The sequence below is a fragment of the Notolabrus celidotus genome, chromosome 14 (assembly GCF_009762535.1).
Source record: "Notolabrus celidotus isolate fNotCel1 chromosome 14, fNotCel1.pri, whole genome shotgun sequence".
NCBI classification, from domain to species: domain Eukaryota; kingdom Metazoa; phylum Chordata; class Actinopteri; order Labriformes; family Labridae; genus Notolabrus; species Notolabrus celidotus.
Genome location: NC_048285.1, coordinates 28,316,458 through 28,334,704, shown reverse-complemented (window position 1 = coordinate 28,334,704; position 18,247 = coordinate 28,316,458). Strand labels below are relative to the sequence as shown.

At 40.5% G+C, this 18,247-nt stretch overlaps 1 protein-coding gene across 2 annotated transcripts in view; it reads right to left on the bottom strand.

Moving 5' to 3' along the window:
- Positions 1-18,247, bottom strand: part of tenm4 (teneurin transmembrane protein 4) — a 164,342-nt gene that overhangs the window by 6,113 nt on the left and 139,982 nt on the right. For both annotated transcript variants that reach the window (XM_034701399.1, XM_034701400.1), the window contains 4 exons: positions 14,781-15,016; positions 7,919-8,215; positions 4,173-5,787; positions 1,247-1,389 (listed from right to left, as the gene is read on the bottom strand). In XM_034701399.1, the coding sequence (XP_034557290.1) occupies positions 1,247-1,389; positions 4,173-5,787; positions 7,919-8,215; positions 14,781-15,016 (2,291 nt within the window). The remainder of the gene's footprint in view (positions 1-1,246; positions 1,390-4,172; positions 5,788-7,918; positions 8,216-14,780; positions 15,017-18,247) is intronic.

The following is an 18,247-nucleotide window of genomic DNA, read 5'->3' as shown; positions in this document are numbered from 1 at the left end:
TAAAAAGGTTAAAACATGCCTATAGGAATGGTGATATATGGCTCTCTGGCATTTGATTAAGTTGACTAAATCATGAAATCTGAGGTATGAATAATTTTGACTTAATTAAATTTGCACATCATAAAGAGTGTTTCATTTTCTTTTTTCATTTTTAATTTGATCTACAAAACTAGTCCATCAAATTGACTCTTAAAATCATTAGTTTTTAGAATAATCAGTGAGCTGTTTTCTCTGCTGAAGCTCCTTTGTTGTTAAGATACCTGTGGTTTAAATGGAGTGACAGGCACTAGCAGCATGCACGAGCCAGTCTCAGAGGCTTTGACAGTAGCCCTCCCAAAGCTGTCTATAAAACGTGACTGTGTTTTCTTTAATTATGGGTTTGAAATTTGTTTATGACCTGAAGAACAGCAGTGTTGGTTCATTACTGTTTCATTTCCAGTGTTTCTGACTATGTAGCACTGGAGTGCCTAGAATAGCGCTGAAACTATAATTAATTAAATCAATCACAGACTAGTTTTATAAACAAGCCCTTAGCTGAAAAATACTGCAGGTTACACTGACAGTCATGAGGTAGAAAATTCTAAAGCCAGCAAGAACAGGGGAAATGGAAATTCGATTATGCTTTATTTGCTATTTTAAGAACATTCATATTCTGGATGTTTGATTAGATCAGAGGTCTTAGATTTGACCCTGTTCTCTGTCCCCTGTTTAGCTTTTAGGCTTACAGATGTTTACAACAACAGTAGCCCACTGTGTTCTGTGCCAGTCAGGGTGTCACTCAACATGAATCTGGCCCCCTGATGGGTGCCATTTACTAGTATAGCTGTAACCAAACCCAAGACAACAGTGGCCTCTTCAATAATTCAGGTGAGTTGGAGGCAACTTAAAAGGGCTGATAAACGCAGCAATCAGAGCATGTCTACTACTTCTCAGATCTTGGGTAACGGTGAAAGAGTGAGATGAAATCAATGGCCAGTGGTGGAGGGAATGGAGAGTGAATTTCCCTAATGGCAGTACAATTACAAGAGCTGTTTAGCCTGACCTCATTCCCCAAGATGGGGACGCGGGGCAGGGACCTGGCTCACTGGGCTGTGTTTTGGCCTGATAACTGGCAGCTCCTCTGGGAGCCTTGCTACACAGGGCATGTCTATTTGCTAATGAGGTTGGAAAGGAGGTGGGCAGACGTGGAAGAAAGAAGATCTGTTGTGAGGTTCAAGGTGGGATAGGTGAGAGATGACGGGTTTACCTTGGTGCTGTCCCACTCTTGGGTCTTGATCTGGGTGCGGATTAACTCGTACGATGGCTCCATGGATTCTGTCTTCGGTTTTCGGTAGCCAGGAATAACATTGTACAGTTGGAAGCCAAAGGTCACCAGCCAGCTGTTCACATCTGTAAAGGAGGAATCAAAATATTGAAATGGGGATTTCTTACATATACAATAACTTCTGTCTCCAGAGAAACCTTAAAAAACAGACTTGATTTGTTGAATTTGTTACCGTTGACATTTGGCGGTCAAGTGGCTGTCTCTTTGAAATACTCCTCAATTGGTCAGAGCACTTGATTTGTTTGTGAAAGTGGACAAGCTATAATAAACACTCGAGATGGTGGCATGATTCATGTCCACTCCCGCAGGTGCCTCCCTAATGACACACAGCTGGGTCCCAGAAACACCAAGTTATAGCTGAGAGTGTCTGCTGCTGTGCCGGTAATCATAAGCTGTAATTCAATTTCATCTCAAAGTAGCCAAGATTTCAACGCAAAGATATTTTGAAGATTCCTATGCAATACATACTGTACGTTTTTATTGTCTAATGAAATGCTGAAAAAGGAGGAGAGTGACGTGTCTGGGATTCAAATCCATGTCATCATGATAATGTAGCGCTGTGGTTAAGTGCTGCTGCCATCCCCTGTGATAAGTTGTCATTAATTCTGAATATCACACTGAAGGCTACATGCACGACTTGAAGCAAAGCCTGGAGCATTTGTTTCTTACCTCTTTCATGAGTTTGTTATGGACAGCAGAATTGTTACTGGGACACTTAGGGGGCAAGTTACTAACTGATTGGCACTGCCACATTGTAGCACCTGACAAAGCTTTTTTGAATAAGAATTTGTTTGAGGACAATGAAAGGACCCTGATAATTCAGTGAAAGGAATGAAAATGTCAGAGCCATCAATCACAATTGAAGCAGACCCCACTACAGTATATCTAACAGTCTGCTTAGTATTCAAATGTCAGTCAGCCACTAATGGTGGACTGTGATGCTGAACACCATTCGGTTTGGCAGGTGGCTTCATGGCTTTGTTAAACAAACAGAAATGGAAATCAAGACTTCACCTGTCCAGAAAGTGATTATTTGCTCTCAGAATTCTCCATGTTTAAATTAATTAAGCAGAACTGGGTTACTTGACAGGGAACATATATGCATGATTCAATAAATGTGATGCAAAACGAACACAGAAAATGAAATGTCCAATTTCAGAATGAAATGCAGCAGAAGCCGATTGGTTTAACCGCACAGAGTCTTCATAGACTTAACAATGTTGTTCTCCTTCCAGCCAGAGAGTTTGATACTACAGGCTGTAGCTAAGGTTTCTATGGACTCTTTGTGCTTTCCTTCTCCACTGGGGTGCTTTCACTGCCATTTACCTCCTCCCCACCACAAAGCAGCAAAAAAACGATGGGATATTTCTGGGAAAGGACCCGAGTGTTCCACAACAGAGGGGGCTTTGCCGTACAGCATTGTTCCCTTTGAGCACTTTCAAACGATAGCCACTGGGCACATGCACAAGCACATGTGTACCCACAAACACATACGCACACATACACAGAAACACAGTGGAGCAGAGAAATAACCTCAGTGTCCCAGTGAGGAAGCTCTTAAAACCCCTCTATAGCACACTGCTTTTCAATTTAATTTTGGCAGGCTCTTGTAATTCATTTGTGTCTCGTTCAGAAATAATACTCACCAGATTGAACCGAAAACCTTAAGTGAGGATTGTTTGCTGAACTTAAAGTGACAGCAGTTTTACATAGGAGCCAAGGAAGAAAGGCTAAAGGTTACTGCTCAGCTCCAATCTGCACAGATGAAATGTTCAAAGCAAGCCAGAAACCTTGGTGTAATCATAGACTCAGACCTTAATTTCAGCAGCCACATTAAGACAATTACAAAGTCAGCCTACTATCAGCTTTAGAACATATCAAGGATTAAAGGACTTATGTCTCAGCAGGATGCAGAAAAACTCGTCCATGCATTTATCTTTAGCAGACTAGGCTACTGTAACGGGGTCTTTACAGGACTCCCTAAAAAGTTCATCAGACGGCTGCAGCTCATGCAGAATGCTGCTGCTCGAGTCCTAACAAGGACCAAGAAAGCAGATCACATCACTCCAGTTCTTAGATCCCTACACTGGCTTCCTGTCTGTCAGAGAATAGACTTTAAAATCCTGCTGATGGTTTATAAAGCACTGAATGGTTTAGGCCCAAAATACATTGCTGATCTGCTGCTACTTTATGAACCATCTTGGCATCTGAGGTCATCAGGTACTGGTCTGCTTTCAGTCCAGAGGGTCAGAATGAAACATGGTGAAGCAGCGTTCAGTCATTATGCACCACATATCTGGAACACACTCCCTGAAAGCTGCAGGTCTGCTCCAACTCTCACCTCTTTTAAATCAATGATTAAGACTTTTTTATTTGCCACTGCCTTCATATGTTAGCTAATTTTACCCACTTTAAATTAATTTTATTCTTAACATATTTCTAATTTTCCTTTTATTTCTGTTTTATTATATTTGTCATTTTAATTGTGTTCTTTTATGCTTGTCTGAATGTTTCCAATGCTTTAATGTTTTAATGTAAAGCACATTGAGTTGCCCTCATGTATGAAATGCGCTATACAAATAAAGCTGCCTTGCCTTGCCTCGCCTTGCCTTGCCTAGAAATGAAAGTTAAGATATGGGGCCCTCTCCTCCCCTTGTATAAATGTTCTTTTACACACTTAGCTATAATTTATATAACCTTTCTTGCTTGTACATAACTTAAATGATCATACAATTTTTTGGGTTGCTTCATGGTTTCTTTCATTCCAGCTATCTAATTAAAACACACCACTGAAAGGCAATCTTCTCATCCCTTATAAACAGTCTGCAGGTCTGTTATGTGAACTTACCGGTCATGTAACACTTGATCTCTGCGTTGTTACTGAGAGGGTTGTTATTCTTGAACATGAATAAGTTGAATGGCACGATATGTCTGCTGTTAAGTCGTTTCCAAATGTCATGGTTAGGAGTCGTCCAGCGGCCAGCAAGGACATCATAGTCCCGTCTGCCCATGTGGACCAGTCTGCTGAGAGGCTCGTACAGGCCTCCCTGGTAGCCGATTATGAGCTGGAAGCTGGGGTTGGTGTCAACGTAAACCTCTCCAAATGCAGTATGGAGGATCTGCTTGATCATGAGGCCTGAGCCGCTGAAAACAGCAAGCGGGGTCCCGATGTTATCACAGGCCACATAAAACTCGTCCCCACTGCTCAGCTCCATGGCAAACAGGTGTCCCTGCAGGTCATAGTACAGTGAAGTGATTTCAGAGCTGGAGTGATTGTACATGTGGGTGACCCGAGTGGGGCTGGATAACTCAGCGTAGAAGAACTGCAGGTGGTGGCCTGTGCTGGTTCTGCTGGACACCCTCCTGCCCAGTCCATCATAACGGTATTTGATGCTCCAACCGCTCACTTTGTTGTACACTTTTACTAGTAGTCCTGCTGAGTTGTACTCAAAGTAGTCGTTCCATCGCTGCTTGAGGAATCCGTCCTCATCCATCCTGTACTGGACATCTCCCAGGCGAGTGATGTGGTCTCTGTAATCGTACCGTAGTGGTGTGAGGCGTGCACTGTTACCAGGGCTGAGGAGGTGCAAGTTGCCGTTCAGATCATAGCTGTACCTCCACAAACGCTTGTCGTTGATGGAGACCACCTGGAGCTGCCCATCTGCATCATACTCATATGTGTAGCGTGTGGTGTTGGCATAAGGCCCAACCTTTAGTTCTTTAGCCACCACTCGCCCCATGTTGTCATACTGCACCATCATCCAGTACATGAGCGAGCGAAAAATCTCATACTGGACCTCCTTCACTCGGCCGTAAGCATCAAAGTGTTTGGTGTGTGTCATCACTGCAGTGGTAATAATTTGATTTATGTCATAATAAATAACTCCAAATTTGCCAAACTGCTCAGTTTTGCCAGACACGTCATCATAGCGATACAAGTCAATGGGCAGCGGTGTTTCATTGATGACCGCCTGCATGCTGGTGACTCGAAAACTGTTGTCATAGACGTAGTCAAATCTGGCGTTCACCATGCCCTCTTCGCTGAATCTGAAAATCTGTCTGTCGATCAGCGGGCCAATCTGGCGATAACGGATGGTGCAGGTGAAGCCCTCGCTCTGCAGGTTGACAGTCTTCAGCATGCCTGCCACCTCGTCGTAAGCAAAACCGATGCGCGTGGTGTCGTAGAGGATTTCCAGCAGCTTGGCAAGCTTGCCGTATTTGTAGATGACCCTGCGGCCTGTGCCCAGGTAGGTGGTCTGCAGCAACTGGCCCTCCTCACTGTAGTCCTGGAGCACTGAGGCATTACCTTCGGGTGGGCGGTAGGTGTTTCTGTAGTAGCCAATGGAGCGGGAGGTCTCCAGCGTCAGACGTGCCACATTGGGCATGGTCACGGAGGACAGTCGGTCATTTTTGTCAAATTCAAAGATATACTGCCTCTGGCTGTAGAGAACCAGGACCATGGACTGTGAAAGGAACAGGAAACAGGCAGAGAATTAATTGAGTCATTCAAATAAAAGAAGATCAATTCAATGTTTAAAAATGTCACAGTGAAGATAATATTTTTGACATGTATTTGCATTTTATATCTACACACAGTGTCACGAAATACCATATGAATGAATTAAAAAAACTCTCTCCCTCTAATTAACATTAGGGGAGAACGGGGTTTGGTTGGCACACTCGTTATATCTCGCAACCAGAGGGCACTGTCTCTCAAATTGGGGTATGGACATTTCAAGAATTAGGATCAGAGCTCACCTACATAGTCTTCTCTGGAGTAAGACAGCTGAACTTGAGGTGAGAGGACTTTTTGTGTTTTTCATGTCAAATTGTAAATATTCAGCTCCTCAGTATTTTTCTTCTAGGCTTTTAAACGATGGGTTTATAACAAAACAAGTGTTACCCTTACAAAGTGTGAGGGGAAAGCTATAGTTTAGTTTAATTAGCTAGTTAAATAGTTGTTAGATGGTTGTTAGCCTTGATGCTAGCAAAAAATTCCAGTTGGGGTTGGTCGTCACATTCTCTTTGGGGTTGGTTGTCACATGCAACAACCAACCCCTATGTTGGTAAAATCATGCATGGTGAAATTAGTTGGAGTGTGCAGACCCTACATTTGCCATCACTGTAACTCATACCGTGACTGCATGTAGCCTAGTTGAGTCGGCCTTTATTGTTCGGCCTATTTGTTTTGTTCTTTATGTTATTATATAGGCTGGCCTAAAGATGTGTTTCCTGTTTATGTTCCTTGCTCATTTTATGTTAAAATGCATTCAGTTATGTAGGCCTATCACATGTCAGTGCAATTTAACCTTCTTGCTTTTTAAAAAATATTTTTCCCATTAAAATACCATTGTGACAACCAACCCCATAGTGTGTGACAACCAACCCCATAGAGTGTGACAACCAACCCCATAGTGTATGACAACCAACCCCATAGTGTGTGACAACCAACCCCATAGTGTGTGACTACCAACCCCATAGTGTGTGACAACCATCCCCGTGATGGGGTTGGTTGCCACAATGTGTCAGAGTGTCTTTGATAGTTAATTGCCTCTTTGTTACAATGAGTTGGAAAATGAGAGGGATACACATTTCAAGCCAACACCTTAAGCTTCAATTTAATGTAGGAATGACTATTGAAAGATGTTTTGATAATGAGCAATCATCAAAACAGTAAAAAGTGTGACAACCAACCCCGTTCTCCCCAACACATATTGAGATATAAATCATAAGACACTCAAAAAAAGTAACTTTTAATCTTTTCCTCACATTCCCTACATTCTGTGTACTGTGACTGACTGCAGGTTGGAAAGGTAAACCACACTGATGTAGCCAAAAAGAACAAGTAAAATGTTATAGGCACGCAGCTCTGATCTAATATCCATCTTGAAATTAGAGTTGCTGAGCTTCCTCTGACATTAAGATTTCCTTAAAAGACAATTTCATGAAAAAGAAAGCATCTTGTTTCTTATTTGTAGTTTCCTTTGATGCAAATAATATGATGGAACTGAATTTCTCACAATTCTGCCAATCCAAAGTTTCTACCCGTGTCTTTCTTGCTCTCATATATGATCTCTTTAAATCAGTTCTAAGGCTGTCACAACCAGCTGCCAGCAGCTCAGCGTTTAGAGGTTGCTAAAGAAGACTACAGACTATTAACAAGGTGACTGCATGCCATTTTCATTCTAAATGCTTAAGATGGAGAATCAGTGCTCTTCACATTCTGCTCAACAATCTTGATTTCAATTAGAGAGTAGAAAGTGACATTTCACTCTGTTCTTCTCATCAGAGCTATTTCAGGTTGAGCTTTGCTGTCAGACCGCGGTAACAGAGTATAACGTCTGCAGAGCACCAGACAGGTTTTAATTACATTTCTGCTGATATCGGTGCTGGAAGTCTGATAAAGCTGCACAAACACTGCTGAAGCTTTACAAGTTAACTTTTAACTTCAGTCTAAAATCTGCTGTCAAACTTCTTCCAAACACATACCATCACAATTTCTCTGTACGACATGTTCCGACCACTTTCTATTCAGATTATTTTGGAGTTTTCCATTACACCGTTTAGTCATACTTCAGAAGCACCAGTTCATACCTTTTCAAGGTAAGTGTAGCTCCATGATTTCCCATCAGCAAATATTTGGGAGGTGATTCTGCCATTCTGGTCGTACTCCATGCGGACAGACATGGTTCCTCTTTGGATACCTGCCACATGGCCTCCAGAAGAATAGGTGACATTGACTCCATTGAGACGATTGCTTGGTGCCCACAGGGTGGGACGCCCAGCATGGTCGTAGTGGATTCGTAGCGTGAACTTCCTGTGGTCATCATAGACTTTCTCTGTCCTGGTTATTCGATCAAAGTCCAGTGACAACAAGTTCCTGTTGTGAACCTATAGGAGAGGAGGAAGAAAATGAATATGAAATATATGAACATGACTAAGGTGAGTGGGTGCACAGCTCCTCTGAGATGGAACCCTTATGAGGAGAGCTTTAATCACACGGTGATTATTTTATATTCATCTTTTCATAGCTTTTAATTACAAGAGAGGCACTGTATCTCTGGACTGCAGGAGCCATTGAAGTGATGAAATTATAAGAATTACCATATTTCTTTGTTTGTGTAAAAATTCTGCAGTCTTAGTGGGAGTATGCCTATTCATGCAAGAAACATTAGAGCCACATTGATCATTAAATTCATTTTCCCTGCTTACTGAAAAGAATTACCGGGCGCAGATGACTCTCATTTTATTTAGCTATTTCCGTAAATTGGAAAAGAGGAGAAAAAAATCAATTCTTCTCCTGGGTGACTCAGAACATTGTTTAAATGACACTTCACATTTTGCCTCTTTTGAATGCATGAGGCTGCACAGACTGACCCTTGGCTTCACTGTGATCAGAGCAGAAAGACACTGCTCTGAAGAGTGTAATCCTTAGGGCCATGTTCAGGTCAGCAAAGTCGAACTGCTGCAAGGCTTTATATAGGAGGCAGCTCCTGTGCTGCAGCCAAAAAGATCAACCGACAGCCCTACAGGAGCACTACTTTCTCAGTCAGAAGCCTTTGTAAGCAAAAGCAAAAGAGGAAAAGAAATCAAATCAGATGGAGAGGATGCCTTCAGGTGAGAGGTTAGAGCTTATCTTCAAACAATCGACCACTTCAAACACCAAGTGGACGATTTGGGAAAATGTGGTTGTAGAAGTTTCTGACATTTCCTGCTGGTGTTACTTTATTAGCATTTTTTTGTATTAATACAAATAGTTTCTGTTCAGATCTGCTTCTGTTTGGTTTGATAAAATGCTTGGCAAGGGTTTAAAACATTGGAGCTCAGAAAGATGCTTCTGGCTTCTTTCCAGACACATGCCACAGAGCAGGTCGCAGGGGGCTCGCTGACAAGCCTCACTTTTTCAATCTCACATTGAGAGAAGCACGCTTAGGTCTCTCATCTGTGAAGGGACAATTACACCAGAGGCATTTAATGTCACTGATACTTAATTGAGAGGATTACTGGGGGGTGGGGGGTCGAGAGGGATCCAATGGATGTAGGAATAAGAACAGGGGGTCTACATTAGTTATCTTCTCTTTACTTTTACTCACTTTCATAACAAGTGTAAGAATACACCAACCCCCATTATGGAAGAGTGTGAACTGCCCAGGTCACCCCAGTTGTGTCTCCTCGGGGACAGAAGTATGGTGCCACAGCTGAGTAAATATACATTTTGAATATTAACAACTGGCTTCATAACCTGTACTAGACTCATTCTGAGATTCTGGAAGGAGACTCAAACTCCTACACTGAAAATGTGGAGGGAGCAGATGACAGGAGTTGCTGCATGTGAGAGGATGTTGGGGAAATTAAACTCCAGAAACGATGTCATTAAAGAACAATGGGACAGCTTCAGTGTCTTTAAGACTGGGGGAAGCAACGTTACCCTGTGAAGAATGTATGGTAATTGCCCTTAATATGTAAATGGATCATTGACATGACGTGCATATTTTTGTGTCCGAATCCATTATTTTCTTTTGAAATAATTAGTTATTTTTAAGACATACATAAATTGATTCAATAAAATCTGCTTATTTTAAATACAATTTCAGTACATTCAAATATTGAGATTTATTTTATTTTAAGATCTCAAACCCTGAAAATGTCAGGTGGTGCAACCGTCTGAGTAAGTGAACTGACTTAAAACACTATAAAAAAATTTAATTTAAGAATAATAAATTCAAATTAAAACACCATAGCATGATTTTACATATACGAGCTTTGAAATAAACATAATTTCATAAATATCAATAGTTTAAAGGCACCTAAGGTTATTTAAAAACTTTTGTCCAGCAATTTGCATGTTCTCAAATGTCAGGGTGGCAACACCGTACTCATGGACCTTTTATTTTGAAAGTAAGTAGTTATAATGGACTTCAACATATTAAATCATTCAGAGGACCCCAACTAATTGTCATGGCTGAGTTAAAAGGTTTGTAGATGTCTCTTAAATAATAATAGAATAGCTTTTATCAACTTATAGGTGGACGGTAACACTTTCCATGTCAGGTGGTACAACCAACCTAAAACTGTAAAATGTATTTTTTTCTACCTGGCCAATAGAATGCAAAAATCCTAATATATTGTAAATAAAAAATATACTCACAAAATAAAAATGTGTAAAGCACAGTAACCACTCTAAGGGATACTTACTACAAGTTTCAGTTGGAATAAATGATAGGAAAGTACATATATTTTGACAAATATCTGGTTGCACCACCTGACATTTTTTGGGTGTTCAAGTTAAGAAAAGGGTAAAAAAAACAATTGAAACACTTAAAAAAGATTATTAACGTACAAGCCTTGTTACATTATTCCAGACACAAAAATAATCATTGCGAACATTCTGGAACTACTTTAAAAAAATGTTTTTTTGAGGCCCAAATGCAAACATAAATATAAATGAAAACGTAAATGTAAATGCCCACTGTTTCCTGCCAAACTATTTTATTTGTTTATTATTTTTATTTGTTTATTGTTTTTATTTATTTGTTTTGTTTTGTTGCATTTATTTACATATTTACTTATTTTATCTGATGTTGTCATAGTCCATTTTATTTGTTATGTAACCCCCAAAAAACTCAATAAAATTACTAACCAACCATCCAAAATTACTACAGCATTCAGACACTTATTTTTTAAAACTACATATGAAGAGTTCATTTGCAAAAACAGTTAATTCAATTTTTAAAAATTAAAAACATTTTTTTTTTTCCTATACTAGTTTTTGGTATGATCAGTCAACTGAGGTTGGGTGGCTTTGACTAAGTCAAAATGACTTTACTAATCAGAGGTATTTTGAAAATGTAACTTTATTAGGAATCTATATCAAAAAGAAATGTGTTTTTTTGAAAATGTATAAAAACAGAGTTATCCGTTTTAGCAAATGAACTCTTCATATATTCTTGCAGATAATTAGCTACAATCAACAATGAGACCTCTCCTGCTCCAGCAGTATCTGTGACACTACAACACAGTGTTTCATCTCATTCAGCAACACAGGCCTGCAGTATGTCCACAAAGACTATATTGACATTGCTTCTATCAGGAAATAAGGTACAAGAAAGAGAGGAGGTTCCTCATGCAACAATCCGGCTCGCAGAAGGCTCAACAGGGTGGAAACGAAACCCTCTCACAGCAGACATCCGACGATCCCATGAGAATGGAAACTCGCTCAAGAGGAATTATTTTAAATTGGACATTTCCTCCAAAAGAAAATTCTCAAAGAATGCAGATGTTTAGAAACAGAGACGGATCACAGCACATTAGATCCACACTGTTGAATATTAAACCGTCTTCATGATAAAACATCACAGCGACATCTGATCTCTCAATCAATATCAATGACTTTCGTGTCAAATGACGATCTCAATCTGTCGTTTCACAAGTGGAAATGCCTTTTAGTGGTCTCATGATTAATTCAACAGTTGCTCTGTTTTCTTCCTAACATTTGTTTGTTTGATTTCACATTTCAATCAAAGTAAAGCTATTATATCCATTGATTTGCTTCTGACTTGTGTCCCTTTTGAACTAACAGTCTTACATTGTAAGATATTTTTAAAGGGACTGAAAAATGTAGAGATATCAGCAGGAATTGAAGTGGTTGAAGCTTTTTTTTTCTACAAGGCTTCTCTCATCTAATCATTTCCAAACGACTCGTTCTCAAGGATCTAAGGAACGGTCACTGTGAGCGGACAACATAAATTGTGAGCATTGTAGACGGCTGGGAGGAGCGAGAGCCGGAGAAACACGTGTCACTTTGGATGGGGTAAACTGAGGACCATCAGTGACCTGTTCAGCCTCAGGCCATTAAGCACAATGCAACGACAACATGCATGTGTAGTTCCACATTGTGACAAACAAACTGGAACACAGACATCAAAAAATGAAACCCTTTTCTTTTTTCCCTGTCCTTACGTATTCCCAGCACTGGAAAGACATGTGAAGTCAGAACCTCACAACTGTTTCTTATGCTCCGTTTCTCATGCATTCCTCTGTTCTGTATTCGAGACCCCCACCCTCCTGTCCACTGCCACACACTCATCCAGCCACCCACGTAATATCACTTGACATGCTGCTCAAGGTCGCTCAATGATTCCAGCTCAGTCCATCCCCTCTGTTCTTGCCATTAGGCTGCTCCCATTTCCTAACTCACCCCTGGGGCCATTGTCTGAAACATACATTAGAAGCTTTCGCTCCCGAAGGGACGACAGGGCCATTAAATGAACAACCAATGACAGACAAAGTGGCACCTCCCCATTAGCTGTGTCGCCTCCCAGACAATGAGGAAGACGACTTAACTAAAGTTGTTATTTGCCTTACAAAGCCAAGACAAACAGTTCAAGCCGGTCAATCAGGAAACATGTCTTAAAGGGGCTCTGTATATTAACAGTATTTCCAGCTGGATGCTTTTTATGTAACAAGAGGTGTTTCATTATAAAATAGACCTGTTGATATTCTGTGTGTAACTGGGTCATCTTTGCAAGATAAGACCAGCTGAGGCCAATTATTGAGACACATTTCCTTCTGAATTTAGATGTTACCCAAAGCATACTACAGACTTTTCTTAACAGAATCACACAGTTTGCAAAACACTGGGTCAAATACATTGTATATTTAGTGCGCTTATGTCATATTCAGACCTAAAATGGACTTGCATTAAAAAATGAAAAGGTTTGCATGAGTTGAGGCGAGCTGCTACAGGTAAAGGGTGAGAAGATCACATATAATCCATGTGCACCATAAAACATATCCATGTGGCTGAAGGCCTATTAATCTTTAAGCACTGCAGAGACTCTTACAGCTGCAAGGCAAAATATTTCAACTCAGGAAAGTTATTAAAGTGTAACAGGATACAGGGTAAAAGAGAGAGAATAGCATCAAACTGTTCATGTTACAAGGTATTCTACAAGTCTTTAATGGTCTACCCAGTGTAAAACAGAGCTATGTGCTAACCTACACCGCAGGCTTACACTGAGGAATGAAGGAGTCTGTCATGCAAAGCTAATTTACACAGTAAATGTAGTCATATGTAGAAGGGAGCTGAAGTTAAATGCCATTTGGAGGAGGACAGGAATATCCTTTAACAGTCACCTTGTGTTCTTTTAACCCTTCTGTTATGTTCGTTTCTCTGGAACAGCAAAAATGTTCTTGGGTCAATTTGACCCAGGGCATAATCAATTATCCAAGTGTATCAGAACCCCAAAAAATCCCAATACACTTTTTTTTAAATCTATTTTTTGGGGTGCTGGTGGCCTAGCAGTCTAAGCGCCCCACATACAGAGGCTACAGTCCTCGTCGCAGGGGTCGCCAGTTCGATTCCCGGCCGGTCGACCATTTCCTGCATGTCTTCCCCCACTCTCTACTCCCCACATTCCCTGTCTCTCTTCAGCTGTCCTATAAAATAAAGGCAAAAAGGCCAAAAAATATAACTTAAAAAATAAATAAATCTATTTTTGAACTCCATTATTAACCATTTAAATCAAAATTTGGTCCATTGGTGTTCTTTAATTCTCACCGATCATAGTTCAAAGAGGATAACTCACTCGTTTCTCATTAAAATTCATGTTAACATTTTTTTAATGTACATTGGAAAGCCCTAAATATAAATTCAATAGTTTTTAACTGTTGAATTTTTTGTTTATTTTATTTTAAATTTAGAATTTTTTTATTTTTATGAAGTGATGTTGACAAATTTACACGACTCCTCGTCTGTCACATGCTGCCCAGATTTTTATGCTGGTGATTTGGAAGGCATATATTGCCTAAAATAGGCGTTAAAAAGGGTCAATTTGACCCACAACATAACAGGGGGGTTAAATTGTGCATGAGATGTGGTATCCTTCCTCTGGCATTAGAGACAGGTCGCTTCCACTCTGTTCCAGAAGAGGAGAGAAAGTGTTCCTTGTGTGATCTGGAGGAAGTTAAAAATATAATGCACTTTTTATTCTACTGTCCTTCATATCATGATCTCAGGTGCCTCCTTTTCAACAAAATATCAGAAAACTGTCCTGATTTGTTTTCCATGTCTGATGAAGATAGACTTCAGTTCCTGTTTACACACAAAGTGTTTCAGTTTGCTCAGTTTGTGTTAAATGCTGTTCAGCAGCATAGGAGCACACTCTATGTCTGATTTAGTTGTTGTCACTGTCAAATGTCTGAAGTGTACCACGGTGCTTTTGAATTACTTTAGGTCATTGTTGGACATGTGCAGTAATGTAACTGCTCTTCTTTCTTCTTTTTTATTTTTCTTCTTATGTTGTTGCTCCTATTTTGTTTTGTTTTTGTAGGGTCTTGTAAGTCCATATGGGCTGGGCACCTTTATGGTGCACGACACAATGAATAATAAATAAACTAAACTAAACTAAACTAAAACATAAGCATGAGTTGCTTTCAACAATAATGCATCCCTTACCCTCAATCTGCGTCCGTACACAGTGACCTGGCCACGAGCCTGCTCCTTCCTCTGTCTCCACTCCACCAGGTTGAGGCCGTTGTCGATAGCCAGGGTTACGTTTCTCTTGCTGACTGTGGGGTTGGTTGTGCCAGCCAGCAGGTGGGGCTCAGTGTGCAGGGACACCTCCATACCATTGGCCAACACCAGCCGCAGTGATCCATCCAGACCAATGAAATAGCTGTTTCGAACTTGATCTGAGGGTGAAAAGGGGGCACCGGAGGAAACAATTATGATTAGAATTTGCAGAAGAGTAACAATCAGAGTATCTTAGAGCCTCCACAAGAGGAATCTAGTATTCATGTCAGTGAGACAAAAAAAATAATGACCTCAAATGGCTGCTCAGCAAAAAGAAAGCCTTTAAGCAGCAGTATTTAACTGAACCCCTGCGATAATGTTGGGTCTGTGACAACAAAGATCAATAGTGAGGGGCTTCACAGCGCCAGTAAAGTAAAGTTTTACAGCTGTTGCAGCAGCCTCCAGGATATGGGGGAATGAAAACTATCAAAGCTGCTGGCTTGCCTGTGGCCACAGAGAAAGCAGGGTGAACACACACAAGGCACACACTCACTCACACCAAACACACACACACACTCATAAGGGATAAATCTAAGCCTGTCTGTTACTGTCCCTAGGTGACGACAGCCAGTGTTCCAGCTCCAGACCACTGACTAATGCTTCTGCCGAGCGCCTTATGTACATTCATCAGAGAACGCTTCCTCTTGCCGTCTGCCAGCAGAGTGACAGAGACTAGGATGAATATTATTATCATTAGAAAAAGTGAAAAATTAATAGCTTGTAAACCACAACAATAATTAGTTGACTCATTTAACGGAGAGAAAAAACAAAACAAGCATTATAATTTCTTCGTGCGAATGTGTCATGAGAAAGAAGCTGTGATTATGTCTTTATTTTTCCCACAGAGCAGCAATAAACAGGAGAAGATGTTAAGCTCCTTTATGTTTGCACACAGCACCATCGGATTTGTTGTGCTGCTGAAACATCACAAACAGGCAGAGGAGGCAGGGCTGACCTTGCACTGGCCCCCACCTCTCTCCATCATGCAGACACTCCAGGGGTTGACCAAAGGTCTCTGGGATGGACCCAACCTCAGAAAGGCCTCTGAGACCACAGGAAGATGGAAATATTGCTGAACTGCAGAGTTAAGGCTAATGCATGCATACAGTTCAGCAGGGGATGTATCTGTTGTGCCCTGACCTTTAAGGAGGCCGTGGTCGGCTTAAAACAAGACATATGACGGAACAGTGCACCTGTCCATCAGGCGGAGACTTGCCATTTTCAATTCTGTGTTTCAGGTGAGGATGCCTTTGTTGAAGATGAATACATATAATGAGAGCAGTTTATAAATATAGCTTAATAATATTATTACATTTACAATCTCCCAGTTTTTACACTCTTAAAGTCCCCTATTGATAAACCTATATTTACTTATATGAAAAAATAGATGGAGCATATTACTTTTACATCATTTCAGATTATTGTTTTTATATTTTCACCTCAACTCACTCCTGACATACATGTATATTTTTGTTTGATTTGAGATTATTACTTTTATATGCTTGTTTGAGATTATTACTTTAACATGCTTATGTCTAAAAAGCTCAATTACAAACCATTAATAATGAGGACATATATAACCCGAGAAACTCAATAAATGGTCCCCTGGCATTCCAGATACATGTGTGAAATGTTCGATTGAGAAAGGTACTTTGATTCATTGTGTATGGGAATGTCCTAAGCTGGTGATCTTAGGAATAAACCCAGATTTATTTCCTGTTAACTCTAAGTGTAAAACTCTGATCAACTTTGGCCTCCTGCAGGCCAGGAGGATGGTTGCTCTATCTTGGAGAGAGACAAAAATATCCTCTGCACAATCTTGGATTAGAGAGATGGCAATGTGTGTTACACTAGAAAAGTTAACCTATGCAATTAGGGGTAAAATGCAAGAATTTGAAGAGGTGTGGGTACCCTTAATGGACTTTCTCAGGCAACAATCGACTATACTTATCTGTAAGGCTATTGAGTGACAATTTTTTTAATTCAATTTGATTATTATTATTATTGTGTGTGTTTGTGTGTATGCAGTGAGGGCTGCTTGTATTTTATTTTGCAACTGGTGTAGTATGTGGTGATGTTTTCTGTATGTTCTTATTGAAAATCAATACAAAATATTGTTAATAAAAAAAAGACATGCTTATGTCTTTTATTCTATGTCTTTATATCTAATTCCAAACTGAGGATGCAACACTACCATTTTGAAAACAGCTCTGATAAAGCTTTCTTCACTCTTCAAGTTATCAGATTCACCCAATTAACAACCCTGAGGTCTGTGGAAGCTCACCCACAGGAGGGAAAACACACAACCAGATCAAAGGATCCTGATGGCGGTGCATTCATGTGTTATGTGATCACCCAGTTAGCAGCTTACAAAGCAGACAATAGTGAATTAATTAACAGGAGAATTCCTGGCGCCGCTCTTCTCACCAGCAGATGTCTAAGACAAGGTCACGATGTGGAGGTGACCAGTCCGGTGAGCAACAGAAACCAGAGATTCTCATCTTGTGTTTCAGACGCAGCTTTTGCAGTGAGCTAGTTGGGCCAGAGGGTGGAGGACATGCTCAAATCTGAACACATTTGTTAGAGTGGGAGGAGATGTGGGTGGTGCAGTCTTTTAAAACCGAAGTTGGTCCAGAAAGTTTAAAGCCATCCATGAGTAATCAATGAAGCATTAAGTCAGGCACAAAACACGTTATCAGAATCCCTTAATGTATGAGACAAATGAGGGAGACTAAGCCACAACATCGGTCCGCCCTCTGCCTGCATCCCTCTAATTACATTTCCTAAATCTACCTCGCAAAGCCACCAGCACTGTGCTTTATAAATTGTGTTTTGTGACAGGAAGTCAATATATTTTTCCATTCTGGTAAATGGAACCTGCACAACACATTTCATTGAAACAAAGACGAGCAACAATAGCCTGCCGCCATGAGTAAGCTCTGTAATTGATAAGTAAATGGAGAACTTCATTGATAGGAGATATTTTCGTACTCACCCGTAGAAATAACCATGCAGAGAGTTTGGATGAAATTTGAAAAGTCAGCACTGTATCTTTACAGAAACAATGTAGGGGAGAACAGGGTTGGTTGTCACACGGGTTGGTTGGCACACTCGTTATATCTCGCCAACAGAGGGCGCTGTCTCTCAAATTGGGGTATGTACATTTCCAGAATTAGGATCAGAGCTCACCTACATAGTCTTCAGCTGAACTTGAGGTGAGAGGCCCTTTTGTGTTTTTCATGTCAAATTGTAAATATTCAGCTCCTCAGTATTTTTCTTCTAGGCTTTTAAACGATGGGTTTATAACAAAACAAGTGTTACCCTTACAAAGTGTGAGGGGAAAGCTATAG